This window comes from Phacochoerus africanus, chromosome 1 (genome assembly GCF_016906955.1).
Source record: "Phacochoerus africanus isolate WHEZ1 chromosome 1, ROS_Pafr_v1, whole genome shotgun sequence".
Lineage (NCBI taxonomy): Eukaryota > Metazoa > Chordata > Mammalia > Artiodactyla > Suidae > Phacochoerus > Phacochoerus africanus.
In genome coordinates this window covers 107,147,117-107,171,290 of record NC_062544.1, presented here as the reverse complement: position 1 = coordinate 107,171,290, position 24,174 = coordinate 107,147,117, and the positions used below count along the sequence as shown (strand labels likewise).

Sequence of the window (24,174 nt, the reverse complement as noted above, 5' to 3'; positions counted from 1 at the left end):
ACAGCACAAGGGAGGATGTTATTACACAAGAATAGAGGGATCCTATGAATGTTATACACTAAATACATTGGGAATTAAGACATGGGTAAAAGAAAACATTTTGTGAAAGACTCTTCAGAATAAACTTTATTTTTCATCAAGAATAGCATATGATGTAATTTTAAAGGAATAACTAGCTTTTAAAGGATAAAGCAATGTTAAGTCAGTAATTATTGAATGGGCTACAGCAGGGTGGATTAAATAACACTCGTGGACCTGGTTGACCTGTGATATGTCACAGACCAGTAATTAGGAATGACCCAAGATTAGTGAAAAGGATCTCAGTGCTTAGGTGCTGACGTGTTTCATTGCCTACATGGTATAACGTGTCCCATCAATGTGTGTCTTGTTCTCAGCACGCACTCCTGGCTCTGAAGTTCATCCTTGCATTTGCCATCCCTGATAAGCCACGGCATATCCAGATGAAACTGGCCAGACTGGAATTTGAATCTTTGGAGGCACTCAAGCAGCAGGTAACGACAACTGTCCTGAAAATAAAAATGTATTTCTTTAGCAAATGCCATGAGGTGCAGTTCAGAGGACTCACTCTCAGCATTTCCTTCAGGCTTGAAGTTACCAGGTAAAATAAATATAAAAGATGCCAGTTTAGGATGGCAGAACAAAACAAAATTCCTAATAATAGGAGCAAACAAATAGGTTTAAAAACTAAACTACGCAGAGCAAACATATTCAAACAATGTTACATGAAGACTAGAGCTGGCATTCAGCAAAAGAGCAAGACAGAGGTCCAAGAATCATGCTGGGGCCACTCCCCGAAGTTTCTCAGTCTTCTACAGAAACATTAAGGGAAGAGAGATGAGGAACCAGAATCCTGAAATAGAAATTTATGTTCAGTAATTGTTTATCAAAATGTGTACTCTGTTTATATAATTTTAATCATTTTTGCACCAGTGGTAATTGTAATGATCAATCAGTCCAGAAGAAAATTTTAAATAGTTATGGTAAGACTTCTAGTCACAGGCAATTTTTAAAGCTTTTTTAAGTTTCAATTTTACGAATAAAATTATGGCATCAAAGTATAAGAAAGTGACTCATAGAAACTTTCAAGCCAAAAAAAAAGTATTTTAGTAGGATAAGAGTCTTTGGAAGAAGTGGAAAGAAAATTTTTCAAAGAGGAAAAAAAGGGAAAATAGAATTTTTACTGTTTCTTAAGAGCATGTTCATGTATCTTTCAAATGGGTGATGGCAGATATCACATCACTGTGGTGGTTAGCACCTTGTAGATATCTTTTTAAGAGTGACCTTATTATTTGTGTCAATATTCACAGTATTCCAGAAAATATATATTTGCAACTATTGAAGTTATGATGAAAATTTTAAATGTCAACTTAAAATTGTGCGGATGGGCATGTAGCATCCAAAAATTTTCAGGATTGTGTAAGCAAATATTTTAATTGTACAGCATTGTCTTTGGAAGAGTTTCGGTGAATCATATTTCCCCATTGATTACATTTCTGGTTCAGTGTTATAGATTGGGGCAGGCAACTGCCTGGCTGGCCGAATACATACCTTAAGTCCAAGTCAAAGTGAGATCTGGCATCTTGTTGGGTAAAGCTTTCATCTCACTCAGGATTTCATGCTGTCATGTATTTGTCTAAAAAAGCAAAGAATCTTTCTTGAGATTGGATGTGGTTAACATGTCTCACATCACTAAATACATTTATCTAAAAGTCCTGCTTTAGAGCTGTCATATTTGCCTTTGAGGTTATGAGCGTTGACTATGGATGTGATTAAATAGCCTCCCCAGTCATCTCCGCGCCTGGGTACCCATGTCTTCAGATACGCCCTACCCAACGGTAAAGCACAGTCTAAAGTCCGAAACAAGTTGTGTTTAAGCTCATCTTCATTGAGAAATGAAGAAAAAACCTAAGTGCTTTACGTCTCTTTGTGGTGTTTTCTCTTAAGAACATAGATGCAATGCTCTGATTAACATCCCCTTGTAAGAAAATGTGATTTTTGTACTGATTTTGCTGATAAGATTCTGGAGGACCAGAGATGTCCAGTAGGTTTCGACCCATTTATCAAATGCCGTCAAAGAGGATGTTCCTAGCTTGCCCTGACAGTGACTTCAATTCATGCACCAGCAGCTCTGGCATCTCGGATCCAGCAAGGGGGCAGGAGGCTGAGATGAGCCCTGAGGTTTCCTAGAGACTTGACTGCAAACCAGGAAAAGCATTCCTCCCTGCACCTGCTGCCACGGCTTGTTTTTGTTAAATTAGTCTGAGGATAAAAGGGCCAGAGGAGAAGCTGGGCAGAAGGTTCTCTGTTTTTTTCTCTCTTGCTGGCCCAGAGTTTTGCTGTATTATTGGCACTGCTGTCTGGGCCACCTGAGTTTATGCTGCTGCCAGTCGGAGACGAAGATTTTCATCACGTTTCCTGCTTAACCTCACTGTACAGAGGTCTGGAAAGGTCTGAAAGGTCCTAGGCATGGAAGGCCACCCACCTTGTGCTTTTCACAGACTCACGTTCACTGACTTGTCTTCTGTTTACTTGCTCAACTAGTGCCATCTCTAGGATATAGAATTTTTTTCTTTTTTCCTCACTCTGACATTTAACTGTCTGCTTTATAAACAAGTGGAGCCTCTCCTCACTGGGCTACTCCAGTATTAACAAAGGCAGAGAGAACATCTGCCATGTCAGTTGGTGGACCCCGATCGAAAATGGAGATACAGAAAACAGATTTAAGAATACATCTCATTAATGCCTAGCCTGTCCCTGGACTCTTTCACTGTTAAGTGATGAGAAATTGACAAGCTTGTCAACAGAAATGATTACCCATGAGTAATTCTTATATTATGTTTAATATATGTTTGAATTGCTTTCTTTTCAACTCAGTTCCCATTTTATGAACAAAACGTGATTGAAAAATGTAACTCACTGGACAGTTCTTAAATTGGGCTGTGCATCTTGAATGTAGAACCTTCAAAAAATGCAAGTGGCTAGGCCCTGCACCATGAAGATTCTAATCCCCTAAATCTAAGGTGGAGCCCAGATACCTACATTTTAAAAACTCTTTTTATTGCTCCACACCCCCTCCCCTCCACCCTCAGGTCCCAGCAAAGATGGACCCCAAGCATGGTCAGGTGGGTGCCGAGAATGAGCAAGTTCTGGGCCACCAGGAATAAGCCAGGTAACATCTTTGAGCCTCCATTTTTTTGTCTTATAAAATGAAAGCCTGGACCCAAGGTCTATGGGAAGGCCCAGAAATGTACATATTTTTTTTACCCAGCATTTCGAGTGACTCCAGCATGGTGGCTGTGGAGCCTGACATAGGGAAGTGCTCCCTCCGTGGTCCTGGGGCTGCATTCAGCTCGCAGCAGGAGGGGGCAGTGGTGAGTGTGGGGACCACAGTGGAGAGGAAGGGTACTGAGAGCAGTTCTTTTTTCAGTGTGAGGTGGGGAACTGTGGCATTCCTAAATATGTAAGCAAATGAGATATACTTGAAGGTGAGAGGCGAACTGGGGAAAATAAAATTGTTTGCTTTGCAAAGGGCATTTTCAAATGATTAGACTTCTGTTGGTGAGACCTTTACAAAGAATTCTAGACAGTAAATATCATCCTAGTGATGCCCTTTTATTTCTTTTCAAATTGATGCATTCGACTCTCAGTGATTTTAAGATCCAGTTAAAAATAGAAAAGACTCTTATCCAGGTGGCATTTGCTCACTGGATGGGCTGGAGCACAAGGGCACCACATCCTGAGTACCAGCACAAATCAGCAGCCAAGCCCTCTTGGGATCCAAGCACCCGCAGAAGCCAGGGAGCCAGTCCAAATGGAGCCATGGAGAGAGAACAGCCTCAGAAATCAGTGGAAAGAATGGATAAAGAATTTTTTTATTTTTCATTTTTGACCGCCCCTCGGCACATGGAGCTCCCAGGCCAAGGATCACATTTGAGCCGCAGTCTCGACCTAAGCCACAGCTGCGGCTATGCCAGATCCTTAACCAGCTGTGCAGGACCGGGGATTGAACCCGCATCCCAGCACTCCCAAGGTGCCACTGATCCCATTGCACCACAGCAGAAGCTCCAGATAAGGAATTTAAGAAGACATTACAATGGCTAATTATGGCCCTCTGGGGCCTCAAATCAAATGTGAGCCCCTTGAACCAGCAGGTAGGCTGGGTCAGCCTGCATTAAGTGATGTCTTTGTTTTCTAGGGTTAATTATTTTTAAACCATTTCCAACATTTCTCAAGAGCTTCTGAACTTGTCTTGCCCTGCGTATTTGTGCTCTCAAGTTATGGCAGCTGTATAAGCATTTTTTAATGGAAAGTTAAAAGTTTCACAGCATAGAATGAGGATGCTAAAGTTTTTCACCATTGATATGTAATCACGTTGATCTGCCAACATGTAGTTCGCAAAAAGATGTTGAATCCAAATAAAGAATTGGCTTCTGAGAAAGCCAGTGCCCATCAGTGCCAGAGCCTCAGTCCTTGGGGAGGGGATGGTCCATTTGTCAAGCCCCAAGTCAGCCTGGGCCAGTAGATAAAGGTAAATTGAAGCCTAAAATGTTTTGAGTGTTTGAGTGCCCTCTGAGCTGGCTTCTCCCTTTCTCCTGTGTCAGGACTTTGTCTCACAGCCCTCTGTACCTTCAGGGCGAGTGTCTTGACCCTCCTTTGTCATAGTCTCCCCAAATGGTCCTAACACACACAGGCAGAGTGAGGCTGTGGTGACAGTACAGTAAGACACAGTGTGAAGCAGGGCGGGAAAGGGGAGGAGAGCTTGGTGATGGAGGAGGAGGACACCTCAGGCTTGGGGGCCCTGCCTCACTGGGCAGACCAGGAGGGAATTCTGGAACAAAATGGTACCATAAAGTCAGATTGGAGGCCCAGTCAGAATTCTACCTTTATAGCATCCCCACCTATTTTCACGACCCGAACACAGCTGGGTAGTAATGATAACAGGGGTGGTGATAGGTGGCATGCAACAGGAGGTGGCGTGAGCTAGCCATGGTTCCAAGCCTTCTACGTGGGCTGTGACTCCTAAGACCAATTCTCGGAGGTGGGGTCTGTTGGCTTGATATTTCACACAGTAGATTTCTCTCCAATTCATAAATGATGACTTTCTTTGAAGTGATTAATGCTCTAACAAATATTGGCTCCTGTGCACTTCTCTAGTCCCTTCTGCTTTCACTTTGCCTGTTGCTTTTGGGTCTAGTACTGCTCATGTATCCCGTGCTGTGTCATAACCCTGACCCCCCATACGCCCCCCTCCACCGTGAGCTGCACAGACCTTCCCTCTTCAGAAGATCCCCTTCTGCTGTGTGGCACAGTGGACCTGGTGCTCATTTCTGTGTATCTGCCCCTCCACCCTGGGCCAGGTGATGCCCTCCTTACTCCTGAGCCCCTCACCCAGCCCAGGGCCTGATGCCCTGTGGACTCTGACTAAATCTCTGCTTAATCAAACTGAGTTTGTTGACTCATACATAGTTCAGAAGCTAATACATTAAGTAAACGACAAATGATGCCCTTGGACACAAAAAGAGGAATCTTAAAATAGGTACTCTGGCAAAAATGGAAACAGTTAGGTCATATGCCTTTCTGAGATCACTAGGGAAGAGAACACATTCTGAGGAAGTGCATGCGAGCACTTTAGAAGGACTCCATACCTAGCACTTATAAATAAAAAAGGCTGACTGTGATTGATATCAGTAAAAAGGGTAGCTCCCAAAAGCCCATAAAAAACCCTAAATCAAACCAGATAGTTCTAAAGTAGTTTGTATTTTGCACAAATCAGACTCTGGAACAATCCTTTTCTTACCGCTCTTGGGTAGGGGTTTTTTCCTCTTCATTTTCTGTTCTCACTAAAGAAAAAAATGCTTTAAAGTGCACAGTGGCATCCAGACTAAAATAAGATGCTTCACTAAAGCTCTAGAAAGCCTCTGATCATTTCTGTCTTCCCTAGTAAACAAGCTATATAAATTGCTACTTATCTCATTCCCCTGGTCATCTAAGCAAAATTCAGAATTTGTATATCTTAATTATTTCCCCAGATGGAAGCAACATGGCCAAGTCAGAACCAGATTATTTTTATCTGTGGAAATTACTGAATAGGCCATGAAACAGAATAAAATTTAGCATTTTCCTCGTCACCATATGAGGACGAGAAACAGTATTGGCAGTGGGGCCTGGAAGCAGAGATCCATTCCATAGAGAAGGACCTCTGGTTCACTGTACTGAGGAAGTGATGCCGTGTGCTTTGGACCATATATACTTATGTCATTAAAATATGTCTGAATATGGAGTTCCTGTTAGGGCTCAGAGGGTTAAGGATCCAGCGTTGCCATAGCTTTGGTGTAGGCCAACAGTTACAGCTCCAATTCATCCCCTAGCCAGGGAACTTCCATATGCCACAGGTGTGGCCATTAAAAAAAAAAAAAAAGTCTGTAAAAAAAAGAAAAGAACGATATATTCTGGTAAGTTATTAAAAGTTCTAAGAGTTCCAACCTCAGATTCTGTACTAGATTAGTAATTATATTGCGTCAAGGGCCAGCATGTGTGAGGGCAGGTCTTCCTTTTCCAGGTAAATGTGTTGACTAATAAGTATGCATCTATTTACTTTAAAAAAATTTTACCAAATGTTTTAGAATATTAAAAGACTATAATATTGGCTTAATCAAAATCAAAAATATTGGTCTGTGACTTCCGGACTAGAAGCTTCTTAGAGACAGGGTTATTCCAGACACAGAATTCATATTTATTGAATGAATGAGTCAGTAATTGGATAATAGGGCAAAGCCTCAGCCTTTTGTGCCTTTTTTTTGTTACTAAATTCTAGTCGTTTGAATTTGAAATTGCCCTTTGTGTGTTAGATTTGGGATTCAGGAAATCATCATTGAGTACTTACCATGTCAGGAAGCCACAGGCTTTTTAAGATTACTTTTGTTTTTAATTGCGAAACTGTTATAATGGAACATCTCTTATTTAATGTAATAAATACTATTCTTTTCCATGGATTTCCAATGCTACAAAACCTCAGGGATATGATTGCATATTGTATCATGTAATGAATGTAAACCTAAGAGATCAGACTGAAAATACAGTGATTGATAGAGTAGGAAATTTAGCCTTTAAGGTAAATCCCTAAGAACACATACTGTGATTTGCCTCTTTCTCCTAAGAATAGAATGCAGACAACCAGAAATGTTTGAATTTAAGAACTTTTCGAAATACTTACTTAAAGGAAAATAATCACTTTACATTAATAATGGCTTCAAAAACATAAGTAGTAAATTATACTGAATTCATAGTCAAAATAAAAATGCAGATATTAAAATTCAGCAATAAATATTGAGTACATGCTGTGATCGAAGTGTAAAAATATAAAGTATCAGAAATTCCTTGCATCATGTAATTTCTATGAAAAAGATCTTGTCCCAAACACTGATAGTATAGGCTGAGGAAAGGGTCATTAACCATGGTTGTTACCTTCCAAGATGGTCCCCAAAGAGCCCTGCCTCCTAGTATTTATACCCTGTGAAGTCCCATCCCACCTTCTATCTTGGTCTTTCTGTGTAACCAATAGCATACTGCAGAAATGTTGGTATGTCTTTTCTGAGGCTAGATCATATGAAAAACATCACAGCTTCTGCCTTCATCTCCCACTTGGATCCTTGCTCTTAGAAAGTTAGCTGCCGTGTTGTGAGGAGTTTATCCAGAGGACATGACTCTTGGTTGACCTAAGAGACAGACCTAGGCAGTCCAGGCTACTTACCCCTCCCCTACCCTGTGAGTGTTCTGCCCACTATTCCCACACTAGGAGCTGTTTCAGGGACTCAGCCTTGAGGGAGTAAATGTGTTGTTGAGACCATCTTGTGCAACATGACCAAACCCAGTTAAGGCCTCTATAGAAACTTTTAAGTTGCTGGCAGGTAGGTGCAGAGATCTACTTGTCTTGCAGCCGCCCAAGACAAGCCTTATCTGTAAGTGTCTCGGTTTATGAAAACGGTCCCCTGCCAGTCTGGAGTGGTCTGCCCCTTTTTTCCATCTCTCCTCATGCTCCGTGTTAAGGGATCCAGTTTCAGGTTTCACCTGGGGAACTCCTGAGGTTGCAGGCCAACACTCAGGCCACCAGTGGAGAGGCCCATGTGACTAGGAACATGACCTACCACCAACGGCTACGTGGATGAACTGTCTTGGAAGCAGATTTTGTAATCCAGGGTTGGCAAACTTTCTTCATAAAGAGTCCAGTAGTAAATATCTAAGGCCTGTTGGGCCCGTACCATTCTATGGCCACTACGCAGTCCTGCTGTTGTAGTGTAAAGGTAGCCATGGACAATCCGTAAATGAAAGGGAGAGGCTGTGTTTTTTTGTTTGTGTTTTGTTTCGTCTTTTTGACTTTTCCTAAGGCTGCTCTGTGGCATCTGGAGGTTCCCAGGCTAGGGGTCTAATCGGAGCTGTAGCCGCCAGCCTACTCCACAGCCACAGCAATGCAGGATCTGAACCATGTCTGCAACCTACACCCCAGCTCACGGCAACGCTGGATCCTTAACCCACTGAGCAAGGCCAGGGATTGAACCTGCAACCTCATGGTTCCTAATCGGATTCATTAACCACTGTGCCACGACGGGAACGCTGAGACTGTGCTCTAATAAAGCTTTATTTACAAAAGCAGGCAGTGTGCCAGGTTTGGCCTGTGGACAGTAGCTTGTCGTCCCCTTCTCTAGCCCCAGTCATGCCTTCAGATGACTGCAGCCTCCGCCTCTGTTCTGAGGCAGCTTCTTGAGAGGCCCTGAGCCAGAGCCACCCAGTCGCTTCCAAATTCCTGAGAATAATCAATGGTCATTGTTTTAAACCTCTGCATTTTGCGGTCATTTGTTACACAATAGTAGATAACTAATGCAATAACAGATAACTAACCCAAGATAGGAGGCTGGCTGACAGATGAACCAGGTTTAACTATAATTGTTAATAATTATAGTTGATAATTGTTGAAGCAGGATGATGGGTAGCTACATGGATGTTCATTATATAATTCTCTCTACTTCTGCACAGTAAAAGGTTAAAAGGGGAAAACAAAGCAGAAAAAGAAACTGTTAGATAACTATCTGAAATCAGAGCATCAGAGTTCCCTCCGTGACACAGTGGGTTAAGAATCCGACTGCAGTGGCTTGGGTTGCTCCCAGCCCAGTGCAGTGGATTAAAGGATCCAGCGTTGCCATACCTGTGGCACAGATCACAGCTGAGGCTCAGATTCAGTCCCTGACCCAGGAAATAACATATGCCAAGAGTGCAGCCATAAAAAATAAAATTTAACCTAAAAAATACCATCAGAGCATCGGTAAATCCCAAAACCCATGCCACACACCCAGGTCTCCACCTCTGAAGCCCTGGTTCTCCCGACCCCTTCCTCCATAAAGAGCAGCCAGAGAAGATTTGGCTTTTTGTCTACATTTTTCCATCAATTCTTTACCGCCTTAATACCTCTAACTTAATGTCTAAGATAATTCTTTGGACTTTGATACCACTGCTATTGTTGAACCAACTTTGAGCCTTTTATACTTCTCGATATCTCTTTACATCATAGACTGTAAAATTAGTCATTACCGAGAGATGGAGCCTTGTGCAAAGATCTACAGAGTGCAGCCTCAGTGTGGCCTGGGATAGAATGATACTTAACAGTTCGCATTCTTACTGAGCTTGGCTGTCAGCAGAGCACTAGCAAATCCTTTATCTCAGGGAATCCTTATACAGCCTGGGGCAGGGCAGGGGTGGGGGGGGGGCGGGTAGGCCTATTTCGTTAGCTTTTTATAGATGAGGAAACAGAGACTCAGAAAGTTTAAATAAAATTCAGCTGGGTCCAGAATCTGACTCCCGGTCCAGTGTTCTTTCTTCCTCCCTTTACTGCCTTTCTCAAGCTTAAGGAGAAACAGGTAGAATTTGGTTTCAAATGAAATAAAATCACTCTGTGAAAGTTCCTCACACAGTGCTTGGCCCACAGTAGGTGCCCTTCCCTTTAAAATCTCTGAAATTGGAAATCACCCTGATAATGGTTTTAACTGGCAGTATAAATAATTTAATGTGCTAGTTTTTAGGTTCTTGAAATAGATATTTGACATAACTTTATGTCTTTTAATTTATTGCATTGATCCCCAAAGTGGTTCACATGTTGGATTTAGAGAATGGGCCTGGATTATTCTGCCCCTATAGTTCCCCAGGATAACCATGAAATTAGGTTTAATATTGAGTTTCAAACATCTCCTGCTTTCTGTACATTTAACTGGATGTCCTTGGTGATGACATTTACAGATGAGGTAAAATTTTGTAAACAGGTGAAGAAAGTAGTGAGAGAGCAGAATACCAGACCTGATAAAATGCCACCGAATGATGAAGTTCAGTTCCAAAGGACATTATCTTCTCTTTTCATTTTCTTTCAAAAATCTGTTTAATGGGTTTTCCTATCCTAAACATATGATTGGGGGAGATTGAATTTTTCCCTCATAAATCTTTGAGTCTTAATTTCCTTCCTTCTTTCTTTCCTTTCCTCCTTCCTTTCTTCCTTCCTTGCCTCCCTCTTTCTTTTTCTTTCTTTGTCTCTCTCTCCCTTTTTCTTTGTTTCTGTCTATCTTTCTGTCTGTCTTTGTCTTCCTTTCCATAACTTGCAGTACTTTTAGATAGACCAAAGGTAACTTACTTATCAGGGCTATAGCTTTAAATTCTTCATCTCCTGCCCGCAACCAAACCAATTTAGGGAAAAAAAAAAATCTCTTATTTGCTATTTGGAAAATAAATGTATTTTAAGTTTCTCTCTAGTTCTTCATTCGGGTTACTTAAAGCATTGTTCATGCGGGTATATTTGCAGGCTCTTGTGTTGGAATTGTCTTGGAAAAGAAATGATAGGCATATTTTTAATTTGCAAGTCTGGTTTTAGTCACAGGCACAAGAGAAAATGAGCTGCCAGATGCCTGAGAAACATACTCCAACCCCCTCTGTTTTCACATGTGATAAATATTGTTTTGATTAGAGATAGAATAAATCCAGGTTGCTTCTTTTGACTTCTTGGACTAATGGGTTCACCTTTTTTTTTTTTTTTTTTTTGCTGAAAAGCCTTTGCAAAAACATAAGTCTGAGCTGTTTAAACTTTATTCAGGATAGCTGTGTACAAATCATTCCTGTGAAAATAAAGTGTGATTAAACACTTACAGTTGGAACAGTGCACTAAGGCATTGTCTTTTTTATTCAGTCTGCACCAAAATCTTGGCCTTAAATGAAGCATCTAGGTCCTCTGAGGACATAAAATGTGCCAGGAGCAGGGTGGGCAGTGTGCATGGCTTGGGTGTTAAGAGAATGGCTTTTGGAATCAGGTGTACATGTCTCAGGAATCCTAGCTTCACTGTTACTAAGAAAACCTGGGCAAGTTACCAGACCTTTTGGGGCCTCAGGAACAAGCTCATGGGGTAAGTACCAGGAAGCCCAGGCCAGCAACTCTGTGGTTCTTCTACCATTTTCCACCAGAGTAAATGGGTATGAATAACATAATTCTCTATTGTTTTGAGGAACTTCTTGACCACTAGGAAATAAAATCTTCCTTTTTAATATTCCATCCATGGAGATCTTGCAGAAGAAAAATAACTACCTACTTTGGAGATTTCCCTGCTTTCTGGCAATGAGCAGTCTCAGATCCCTCCCAGCCCTCTGATCCCTTAAAAATAATTGCTATTCAGCTGTATTTTAACCCCAAACAGGCCATCTTGAAATGCTAATCAGCCAAAACTAATTTGGATTTCAAGTGGATTCTGGAAATGCAGAGTGGTGGCAGGTTACAGTGGGGCTCTTGTTGGCTAGTTCCTCTAGTTCCTCTTGGGTTCACGCTTGGAAGGATGTCTTTGCTCTTTCAGGGCAGAATTCACTGAGTAGTAGATGTGAAATCAATTAGAGCCTAGAATTTCTAATAAGAATAATGATATTAGTTCAACACGGTAGAACTAAGCTCCAAGTAGAGTATTCTATAGAATCTCTGCGTGCGTGTCTATTACTATTTTTCTTTCTTCTACCCTCTCTTCCCCACTCCCCATCTTCATCTCTTACTTCTTTTTGTTTCTGTTTTTCAAGAAAGGAAAAGGACATGGTGCACAGAGTAACCATTCCTTGAATTTGTTGTCTTCCAAATGTCCTCCTTTTCACCTTCATTCTTTGTTCTTGTGTCACTATTTGCATCTGCTTTTTTTATTTGACTTTTTAAAATTAAAGTATAATTGACTTATATTGTTGTGCCACTCTGCTGTACAGCAAAGTGATGCATCCCTTTTTTTTTTTTTTTTTTTTTAGGGCCACTCTCATAAGCATATGGAGGTTCCCAGACTAGGGGTCGAATTGGAGCTACAGCTCCCGGCCTACACCACAGCCACAGCAACGTAGGATCACAGCAACAGCTCATAGCTCACACCATAGGATCACACCACAGCTCACAACAATGTCAGATCCTTAACCCACTGAGTGAGGCCAGGGATCGAACCCACAACCTCATGGTTCCTAGTTGAATTCGTTTCCACTGCGCCACAACAGGAACTCCAGCATCCTTTTTTTTTTTTTTTTTTGGCTTCACTTCCATTTAACAAATTAGCCTGCTTCCTTCAGTTTATCTTGGCAGGTGCTCATGCGTCCTTTTCTTTTTTATTCTGCCGGTTCTGTCTTCCAACCTTCAGAACACTTGTTCTCAGACACTTTCCTGGGTTGGTCACAGGCCTGGACGTCTGTGCTCTCAGCCAGCCTTCCTGCTTGGAAAGCTCTGTGTTGAGAATGGCATCCCTCACAGGGGCCGGCCCCTCTGAGTGGTGGGGGCTTGGGGTTGGGGGGATTCAGAGCCCTCCCATCTCAGCTGCAAGAGGCCCACACAGGCCAGGCCTGCTCAGTGAAGCCCTCCCAGTGCCGCTGATCCTGTGGGCGCCGGGGGTGGGGGCAGGGGGGACACACAGGCTACTTTCTGGTAAGGGCAGGTGAGGTGATAATGGATCTGATTCAGACCCTGCTGTCAGGACTGCAGCCCTCCAGCTTAGCCCACAGTTCTCTGAAGAAAATGGTCCACTTCTCTTGATGATCATAAATGAATTCACTTGTAAATGCTGCCACACTAGATGGCAAACAAAGGGCCTGTCTTAGATCGAACTAGACCCAAAAAGTGCATGCGTTCTAAACTCCGTCACTCCTCTCCTGGGGCCTCCTTTATAGACAGACTTAGGCAGAGAAAAGTAGAAAATAGGATGAGGAGAAAGAAGAAACAGAAAGTGGAGCTTGAACAGAAGTTGCCTCCTGCCAGATCAGGATGGCTGTTTTCCCAAGTACAGGCACTTTTTATGGCTCTGCCATAGTAAAGGTTTTGTTTGAGATCATAGGGCACATAATGTTCGTTGTTCAAACAAGGCAGGGAATAAAGACAATTGTTTGCCATGTGTATGGTTTCTTTCATCTGATCAAAGGAGAGTACTCTGGGACTGAGAAGTGACACCAGAAGGCCTCGCTAGAGAGATGAGTGGTCACTGCGGAAGTGCTGGAGTGCATTCCAGAACATGGACCATGCCCTTCATAGGCTGGCTGCTAAATGCGCTGGTGCCTGGCTATTGGCTGTTCTGAGCCACTGTCCACGGTCATACCTGGGACGGTGCAAAACCACCAGGGGCTGGCGGCCATCCCTCATGGCCTCCTTCCCACACTCTTGAAATTCCCTGCTCTAGCATTTCTGATTTGCCACTTGTCAGCAGCCCGCCCCCGAGTCCCAGGCTCCCTGTCCAGCCATGTGTACTTGATTAGAGGGTGGTGAAGCCATCCTGAGTATCATTGTGGGAGGGCAGAGAGAGTGTGATATTTATTCACGGGTTGCTTGTGCGGCTGGGTAGTTTTTCATCCCTGGTTTTAGGAACCTTATTTAAGCCATCAGACATCAGCTTGTGGCAGTCCAGACACCCTCCTTACTTGGACTTGTCAGTTTAAAAGACATACATATATCTCCCCTCCAATACTTGAGCCTGTCCTGTCGACAGGCTCAGGGTGCTCAAATCAAACAGCTTCACTATAGAGAGAAAAAAAACCTGAAGTTCTTGTGTGTTAATTACATGTTAACACAGTGGCAATCTCACCTAGAAATGGCTGTTGGCCTGTAGCTAATCCCTTTGAAACTAATTTTTCTGAGATTCAAAAGCTCCAAGATGCAGTGGTTCCCAGCCCGGCAGTACAGACTGAGATGACTTTCAATGGGCCTCCATTAGGTGTGAGACCGTCTGCTCGTTTGCAGCCCAAGTATCTATTTTCCAGTGTTCTGAGCACCGTGACCATGGCGTCTCTCCAGAGAGAGGCAGCACAAACGGGAGCCCTCCTGCCAGCCTGCTCTGCGAGCCACTTCAAGTGTATTTCCACTGATTTGATTAGGGAACAAAAAAACAAAGGAAAAATAGGTCTTTTCAAAATTGCGCTCCACTCCTCTGCTCGCCTCCTGGGCCTCCGAAGGAGTAAATCTCACTTAATCTGCCTTCATCGAGGACCTGTTTGTCTCCTGGACACTCAAAGTAATTAGTCCTCACCTGGAAGACAGTGGTCAAAATCAGTATGATCTGCTTTTGAAGGAATATAAATAAAGTGGAGAGGCAAGTTTCTCTTACAGGAAAATTACCGGACAGAAGGGTAGTATTAAGTGCAGCACCAGAGCAGGCTATGCCACCCTTTGATTCTTAATGCAGCATCCAGTAAATTCTGGATGAAGGTCTTAGTCATGCTGCATTTGTGCCTGTCGGATTTTCCATAACCAACTCCCTTCCAGCATGACTTAATTTAAGTGTAATAGCAAATCAAAACACTTAACTGCCCAAGGCTACAGACGTGATGTGGAGGTAATCATTGATTTTCAGTGCACACACCAAAAAAAGTGTACACGTACCAGCAATTGGCTGTAGCCCCTCGTCACGCCCATGCTAGGGAACATTTTTTGTAGGGAAGCCAGTGAGAGGAAGGTGCTAGCTTCCATTTGCCATGTTCCCAGAACTGCAGTCATTTACTCAAGAGTTATCAGAGAAAAGTTATCCTTCAGACCACTTGGAATCATATTCTTCTCCCGGGAACAGTCACAGAAAACATCTTTTTCACAAATATAGCATTCTTGTACTCAAAGCATATTTTCTCATGCAACTAAACTGTAGGCTAGAGTAGATTTTTCTGAGTGTTCGGTTAGATGAGGCTGGTGGGAGGGGGATGGGCTTAGTAGTGTTGCCTTCTTGCTAGTTATGTAAATTGTACCCTGATTAAAAGACACATGCGTCTCCTTACGGTTTCAAGAGCACATCAAAAATAGTTTACTATGCTGCAGGCTTGGAATGTCTTTTTCCTTTAAGAAAATGTAAATGCAGAAGGACTCACCATCTTGCAGTCATAGAAGATTCCACTGCAACCTAGGTAAGGGAATCCAAGTAGTGTCGTCCTGCAGATTCAGATATGGGGCCAGCAGGAATATAGTAATATTTTAAAATACATTTTTAAAATACATTTTTAAATGACAATAATAGAACATATTTAAAATTACTTGGAGCGGGGAGGGGAAAGTTTTTGCAACAACTTCTTAGTAAAATACAGTTGGAAAAAAAAAACTTGTGTAACATTCTTATTCTCTTTACCTTTCTCTCAGCTTATGTTAAATATGGTAGATTTTGTGAGGCAGGAAAAAGTTGGATAACCTCACAAAACGTAATGTGTTTTATTCTTCATTTTCCAAAGCGATAAGCATGGTAGCCTCTCAGTGTCTTGCTTAACACAAATGAAGGACCCATCTCATTCCCTTCCTCCCTCCAGTTTTCTTCTTAAAGGGTGGGTCTTCAGGAATAATAATGCTGAAAAGATAAAGAATAATATTCAAATGTAAGGTAAACAATTATAAAAGGTCAACCTCCCCACCACTTAAAGACACTTAGGCTTTCTAGTGCTTTGTTAGTCTGGTATTTTGTTAACAAGATATTCCCATAGTTTAGTGTCATCGTAAACTCTTGACTGTTTTTTTTTTTTTTTTGGTTGTAATTGTTCTTTTATTGTATATCAAAGTTAGCTGGTAAAAATCTGTTGCAGTTCCCTACAGTAATGAATTAATACTAATTAATAGTAGTATTAATTATGTACATTTTATATCTGGGGAAATGGGTTTCTGAGAGATAAAGATACTGGGCTAGAAAGGAAGTAAGAATTGCAAATATAGCACTTCTTTTCTCCTGTCAGCCACAGCCCCAGACTCCTCCATGTCTAGTCCTCTTTCATGGATGCTGGATAATTTGGGCAGTGGTGGTGACATGTGTGTTTAAATCAGCGTCACCAGATACCGTTGAATATGTCATAGTTAAGATAACATGAGAGCAAGGAAAGATTGATGTTGGATAGGTATTGTAACCAGTCAGGAAGTATCTAGAGCTACAAAACTCTCACACCTTGTGTGATCTTGTATCTAGAATCCACAGCCAGAATGTAAGTGGAGAGCTGGCAGGAGGGTGACCTAGTGCTGCATCCAGGGTACCCACCACAGTCTGTTCAATGGGTGAGGTCAGGAAACACTACACCCCTGAGGGCACAGACTGTAGGCTTGACCCGATCAGCAGACACTGTGTGCACCTTTGAAGTGCCTTAAACACACTGTAAGCCAAACGTGCGGGAGAGTGAGAGGAGTGGATTTGGACACGATATATATTTGCCGAAATTGTAAGTGCTGCTTAAAATTGTCCATTTGCGAGACCCTGAAATTATACCTTTGAATTCCTCAAAGGAGCAGGTGCTTAGGTTGAAAATCAAACCCATTTTCAAAAAACACGTACTGCTGGTTTCCCTTATGTTTCTATTTTTTCATTTGGTGCTTTAAAAAGTACAGAAATTATCATTCTAAGGACTATAGAATATAATCCAAACCTCTAAGATATACTAAATACATGAACTCTGTTAATAAATCAGTTTTAGAAGAACTAAGGTTCTTTTACATAGTTGGTGGATTCTCTCTGATGGAGAATTGCTTGCTCATCACGGTAACAAGCAGTGTTTTGGGGTTTCCTTTGCTCAGGTTAAGAATTCAGGTCCCTAAGTTGTGATTTTAAATGGCATCTGGACTTGGCTGGTATTTTTTAGTGAAACTTTACTTTTAGTGGGAACACATTGCAGGTGTGTTGACCGGCTCCCCCGCCATCCCGGGTTGCCCCCATACCTCTGACTGGCCTCTTGTTTTGGGAGGTGCAGTTCCCCTGTGGAAGAGGACCAGAGGCAGCCTGCTCTCTATGCAACAGACATGACCCCATGAGAGCTGGGGCCCCATGTCATCCTCACCTAGGCCCTGACTCTGTCTAGAGACCGGTTTAGAAGGTGCCAGAAGGTGGCCATGAGTGGTTGCCATGGCAAATGGGATTTGCCTCTACTCCCCTGAGAGCTTTGTTTCTATAACTGAGTGTGTGTGTGTTTATCACTGTAAGGGTCGGTGGTTAGCCTGCTGGCTTGAAGATGGGGCCCTGCTCCATTGCTATCGTTTCTTTTTTTTCCTCCTTTTCCAGAATAGACTTTCAAGAATGGTTAACTTTATTCCACTTTAACTACTCTGTGACTTGAAATAAATTAGAGGAAAATTGTTTTTCTCTTCAGATCTGAAGAAGTAGGTAATTAATTACCTTTGACAAAGTAGCAGATGAAAATATAGCAGTATCAGAGAAATGTGTCAATAATTAGGCAATGATAAGTATACATTTTAGGTTGAAACTCTAGTCCTTTGGAAGAAGCTTGCAGATTGAAAAATGTTAAGGAATAGTTTGCCTGTTTCTCATGCATTAACAGAAAGCATTGAATCTTGACAAAGTCGTAACACAGAAGTTCATAGAGGGTCAGTGGGACTCGTGGGTAGAGGTGGCCAGTTTCACATCATCCCTTCCCCCTCCCTGCAAACTGCTTCAGGAACCCACACATCCTTCCCCTAATTAAGATACTGCACCCCGTTTCCCCAGGGCTCCTCTGGGTGGGATTGGTTGGAACTCTAGTGCTTAGAGTTCAGCAAAGGGTAGAGTTTCTTAAAAGAGGAAGCCACCGAAATCCTGCAAAACCAGGAAGAGTTTGCCAAAAGAGCCAAGCCGCACATAGAAATTTGAATGTGCCTAAGACTGAAAGGATGTTGGGTCAATTTGCAGATGAAAATTATAGCACAAATATGAAATATTTTCTAAATCTTCATTTAACTTAAAACCATAAAAAGTTTGGATATCTCCAGTTTCTGCCTGTTTCATGTATTCAGTGTATCAAGAATGTAGCATATGAGTAGCATTGAGAACTTTGTCTAGATACCCATGTTACAACAGAACAAAGGGTGGGGGAAAAATGTAATTGTAATGTATACATGTAAGGATAACTTGATCCCCTTGCTATACAGTGGGAAAATAAAATTAAAAAAAAAGAAATGAATACTTTAAAAATTGGAAAAAAAAAAGAATGTAGCATAAATAGCTTCTATCTTGGGTACTTTGTTTTCTGTTGTTCTGTAACCATGAGCACAAACTCAGTGCCTTAAAACAACACACCTTTCTCATCTCACATTTCTGGGGGTCGAGTCTGAACCTGGCCTCCCTGGGTCACCTGCTCAGGGTCTTACCACCCTGCAGTCAAGATGAGCTAGGACTTTGGCTCATCAAGGCTCAAGTGGAGAAAGATTTGGTTCAGGTTTTCTGAATAGAATTCACTTCCTATGGCAGTAAGACTGTGAGGCCCCTATTTTCTTACTGGCTGTCTGCTGCGGGCTACTCTGGGCTCCTGGAGGCCACCCACAGTTCCTTCCCATGTAGTCCTCACCATAAGCCCCTCATAGCTTACTTTTTTTTTTTAATGACTTTTATTTTTTCCATTATAGCTGGTTTACAGTGTTCTGTCAATTTTCTACAGTACAGCAAAGAGACCCAGTGACACATACATATATACATTCTTTTTCTCACATTATCCTCCATCATGCTCCATAACAAGTGACTAGATATAGTTCCCTGTGCTATACAGCAGGATCTCGTTGCTTATCCATTCCAAAGGCAATAGTTCGCATCTATTGCATCTATTAACCCCAGATTCCCCATCCATCCCACTTCCTCCTGCTCCCCCTTGGCAACCACAGGTCTGTTCTCCGAGTCCATGAGTTTCTTTTCTGTGGAAAGGTTCATTTGTGCCCTATATTAGATTCCAGATAAAAGTGATATCATATGGTATTTGTCTTTCTCTTTCTGATTTACTTCACTTAGAATGAGAGTCTCTAGTTCCATCTATGTTGCTGCAAATGACATTAGTTTGTTCTTTTGTATGACTGAGTGGTATTCTATTGTGTGTGTGTGTGTGTGTGTGTGTGTGTGTGTGTGTGTGTGTGTGTGTGTGTATCACATCTTCCTAATCCATTTGTCTTTCAGTGGACGTTTAGGTTGTTTCCATGTCTTGGCTATTGTGAATGGTGCTGCAATGAACATGTGGATGCGTGTTATCTTTTTCAAGGAAAGTTTTCTCCAGATATATGCCCAAGAGTGGGATTGCTGGGTCATATGGTAGTTCTGTATTTAGTTTTCTGAGGTACCTCTATACTGATCTCCATAGTGATTGTACCAATTTACATTCCCACCAACAGTGCAGGAGGGTTCCCTTTTCTCCACATCCTGTCCAGCATTTATTACTTCTGGACTTATTAATGATGGCCATTCTGACTGGTGTGAGGTGGTACCTCATAGTAGTTTTGATTTGCATTTCTTTAATAATCAGTGATATTGAGCATTTTTTCATATGCTTGTTGGTCATCTGTACATCTTCTGTGGAGAAATGTCTATTCAGGTCTTTTGCCTGTTTTTCAACTGGGTTGTTGGCTTTTTTGCTGTTGAATTGTTTATGTTGTTTGTATATTTTAGAGATTAAGCCCTTGTCAGCATCATTTGAAACTATTTTCTCCCATCCTGTAAATTGTATTTTTATTTTTTTTTTATTGTTTCTTTTGCTTTGCAAAACCTTGTTAGTTTGATGAGGTCCTATTGGTTTATTTTTGCTTTTATTTCTGTTGCCTTGGGAGACTGACCTGAGAAAACATCTGTAAGGTTGATGTCAGAGAATGTTTTGCCTGTGTTCTCTTCTAGAAGTTTGATGGTGTCTTGTTTTATGTTTAAGTCTTTAAGCCATTTTGAGTTAAATTTTCTACATGGTGTGAGTGTGTTCCAGTTTCATTGATTTACATGCAGCTGTCAAGTTTTCTGTAGCTTACTTCTTCAGAGTCAGCGATGAAGGGTCCCTGTACTCGGAGTCTCTGACCTCAGGGGCAGCCCAAGCCCTCTTTTAAAGGGATCTCGACTTATGAAGCCCAGCCCACTCAGGATATTATCTCTTTTGGCTGACTTGAAGTCAGCTGATGAGGAACATTGTCTACATCTATAGAACCCCTTCACCTTTGTCCTGTAATGCAGCTATCACAGGAGTGAAGTCCCATCACCGTTGCCATAGTCAGTTGACACAAATCAAGTCCCAGTCTCCTCTCACACTCAAGGGGAGGAGGTTGTCCAAGGTGTGGATACCAGGAGTTGGGAGTCATTTGGGGGTGGGAGGACCTAGAATATACCCCAGGGTGTGCCCACCGAAGACGCTCAGTGCATGCTTGGTAGGTTGAAAAGATCTATAGCCATTAATTTGGGGTGCAGAACACATGTTGTAATAAGAATGTGATCATCTGTAGTTAAGCTTATAGGTGAGCTGACCAAACCTATTTAAGACAAAGTGTGGCTAATCTAAAATATTACTCTGCAATTTACCTTGGGTTTGGAATAAGACAAGGGGTGTGTGGTACAAGAAAGATGCTTCTTCACATCTTCTGGGGCACAGGGTTCTCCAGGCCATCAGTGCCCCACCTCACCCACTGCAGTCCCGTTGGGTGGAAAGTCACATCTGCCTCTCTCTCCCACACACCTGGAACGGCCCAGCCCCTCAAACTGCCATAGCATCTCACTGTCACACCCACACAAGCCCGGTCCAGCCCCAGATCCCCCCTGTGCCCAGGTGACCTTTGTTCTGCTCCCAGTCAAAGCGATTCCCCTCAGGAAGGCTTATCTCACCAGATGTGCCACTGAGTGGGATTAGCCCGAAAGCATCAGGTGTGGAGAAAGACTGATCTCCTCAGCTCCTGTTTGATACCTGACACCGAGTGTTGCTGTGTTTCTTTTGAAAACATGAAGTGTCTCATGGGGCTGCCATGCTCTGGGTGCCTGAGTGAATGGCTGAGAGCCATGACTATGCTCTGAGCAGGACCCTGCCTCTGCTTAGTGCTCGTTGTTTCCAAGGTTGAGTGTTCAGGGCTGGAGCAGCAAGTGGAGGAAGGAATATGCCAACCATGGACTTGAACACTGAGCAGGATGGATTAGAGGCTTAGCAGACCCTCCGGGCGTTGGGGAGCAGGACAGAGAAGGCATGTTTAATCCTGGTTGCTGTGGAAGGTGGCGGTTTGCTTTAAAGTAAAACAAATATCAGGAGTTCAGTTGTGGCTCAGCAGGTTAAGAAGCTCACGTAGTCTCTGTGAGGATGCAGATTTGATCCCTGGCCTCCATCAGTGGATTATGGATCCAGTGTTGCCACAAGCTGTGGTGTGGGTCACAGATAAGGCTTGGATCCAGTGCAGCTGTGGCTGTGGTATAGGCCCCAGCTGCAGCTGCAATTCAACCCCTATCCCAGGAACTTCTATATGCTCAAGTGTGGCTATAAAAAGGGAAAAAAAGAAAAGAAAAGAAATTATTTAAAAAAAAAAAAAAAGAAAGAAAAAATACACCAGCAATGGTGCTTCCTGAAAAAAAAAAAAAAAAAATGTTCTTCTTGTGTGTCAGGAGCAGAGCCGAAATCCTTGGCAGACTGAGGATGAGGTCTTGGTGATCTGATTTATCGTAAGGCATTTGTTTCCCATTTGAGATGTCAGCTGACTAATTATCCTCAGTGAGGACATCAAGCTGTGTTTTTAAATTAGCTCAAGAAGACATGAACTCTGGTCACTTGTCCCATCTCAGCATCACCCTTGAGCTGGCTAAGGGTGCCCAGGGGTGCTGGCTGGTGGGGCACCCTGCAAGTGGGGCCAGGATGTGAAACAGCTGTGGGATGGAGGCCACAGGTCAAGGGCATGGCTTTGGAAAAGACCAGGACACCCTCAGCCTCCAGTAAGGTGATGGTGTCTCTGCAGCATCCTGCATGAGGGCTGCTGAGAGAGGTGACGCCTTCCTGGGAGAATCAGTACATTGGTAATCAGTTCACCCTGGAGCCCCATGTGGGTGAATATACCCATAAAGTTTTAAAATATACAAAGTAAGTCTGTGCATCACTTAGGCATAATACATCTGGGGGAAGACAGGCACATGGGAATGACAAGCACCAAATTCAGGCAGGGGGTCCCCTCTGGGGGTGGGGGTGGGGAATGAGATCCAGAGGAGCTGCCAAGGTGGAATCCATTGTATCAGCAATGCTCATTTCTTAAAGAAGCCAGGACTGTGATGGGGTGCAGTTATAGCATTCTTTCCAATGCTGTCTTTGTGAAATACTTCATGATTTCAGTAGGAAGAGTAATACTTCATAGATTTTTGAGAATTAAATTGGGGTTTTTTTGTCTGTTCATTTGCTTTAGGAAAACGAGCCAGGCAACAGTACACTGGGAGCCCATTTATCATTCCTGAGTTCTGTGGCCACTGAGCTGAGGGAAAAGCCTGGGGGTGGGGGTGTTAGCAACTTTGTGCCCTCAGCACTGCTGTCACCCTGGGCACAGTCACCTCCCTCTCAGAGCCAGACTTCCTCCTCAGGAAGAGCGGGTGAGGATGTCAACTTCTTGAAGCCACCATGCAGATTAAGGAGCAGTAGGAGTTCCCTGGTAACACAGCAGGCTAAGGATCTGGCATTGTCACTCCTGTGGCATGGGTTCGATCCCTGGCCTGGGAAATTCTGTATGCCATGGACATGGTCAAAAAAAAAAAAAATAGTAGTGCCCACACCTGGCACTTACCAAAGAATAAACATCAGTTAAACCTGCCTCTAAAAATGTGATGGCTTTTGGACACTTCTAAGAATGCAAGGAAAAGGTTGGGAAATATAGGAAGATATTGGTATTAATATTACTTATTATATGTGTTATACTAGTACTGAGCATTTTTACTTTTATGTAAAGGACTCCATTTTATAATTAGAACAAAAAAGTCATCACGTAGAATCATCCCAATTTCAATTCATTCATTTTTCCAACCTGATAATAGTCTGGAATCTCTTGTAACAGTCCATTTTGCCTGAAACAAATTAAATGGTGAAACTGCTGGTCTGTGAAATGATTGAAGGAATTAAAAATGTGTGTAAACAGCCTGATCAAAATTAACAGAGTCTTAACAGCAGAAGCAGAAGCCCATTAATAAGAGAAGTGAGCCTCGAAGGATATTTGTGCTGTATTTTTGTGTTTGCTTTTCCCCTCCATTTAAAAGTTTAAGATATCTTTACATGGAGTGGTTTAATGACAGGACTTCAGTCTAAATGGAAACCTGAAATTTTAGAATTTTTTATTTTGTTTTTCGAAATGAGTGATCACGAAGATGGTAGAAATTGCATGTTTGATGATGCTGGTCCCTGGTGCTTCACTCCAGCAGTTCTTCATAAATGCTATGGCTAGCTGGTCCTACTCAGAAAAAATTCCTATGGAAACTAAAAAAAAAGAAAAGAAAAGAAACCAGTTGATGGGACCAAGATTATTGATGCTTTTAAGGTCAATACAAAATCTCTCGATATAATTTTTTTAAATCTAGTACTATTAGATACTGACTAGATACTACAAATACATAGGTATGTGAACTTTTTGTCCAGAAAACAGATAGAGGCAGACTGAAGTCCATCATGAAGATGATTAGGGAAAAGAACAGAAGTTCTTGACATGACAGACTCTGGGCTTGATTCTTGACCATGTCAGTGGTACGTGACTTGCGGTTTACAGCGTCCTGGGCTTCTAGCTGTGCCCTGGCTCACCATCTCCCTCCCACAGAGCTGCCCAGCCAGAATAGCTCCTTTAAAGACATAGTGTTTTGCAGATGGAGAATGAGACCATACATGCTCAGGACTTTCCCAGGCTTCCCAGCCAGCCAGCTTTCTCTGCACAGTATGACTGGCTGGCCTGGCAAT

The 24,174-nt window shown here is 42.5% G+C and overlaps 1 protein-coding gene across 4 annotated transcripts in view; it reads left to right on the top strand.

Annotated features, from left to right (window-relative positions):
- The window catches only part of ANO10 (anoctamin 10), a 229,891-nt gene that overhangs the window by 168,012 nt on the left and 37,705 nt on the right, over positions 1–24,174 (top strand). For 2 of the 4 annotated variants that reach the window (XM_047771355.1, XM_047771348.1), the window contains exons 12-13: positions 396–512; positions 3,111–3,190. In XM_047771355.1, the coding sequence (XP_047627311.1) occupies positions 396–512; positions 3,111–3,185 (192 nt within the window). In that variant the 3' untranslated portion in view covers positions 3,186–3,190. Of the gene's footprint in view, positions 1–395; positions 513–3,110; positions 3,191–24,174 lie in introns of those variants that run through there. The other 2 variants (XR_007133880.1, XM_047771364.1) reach the window with 2 other exon arrangements.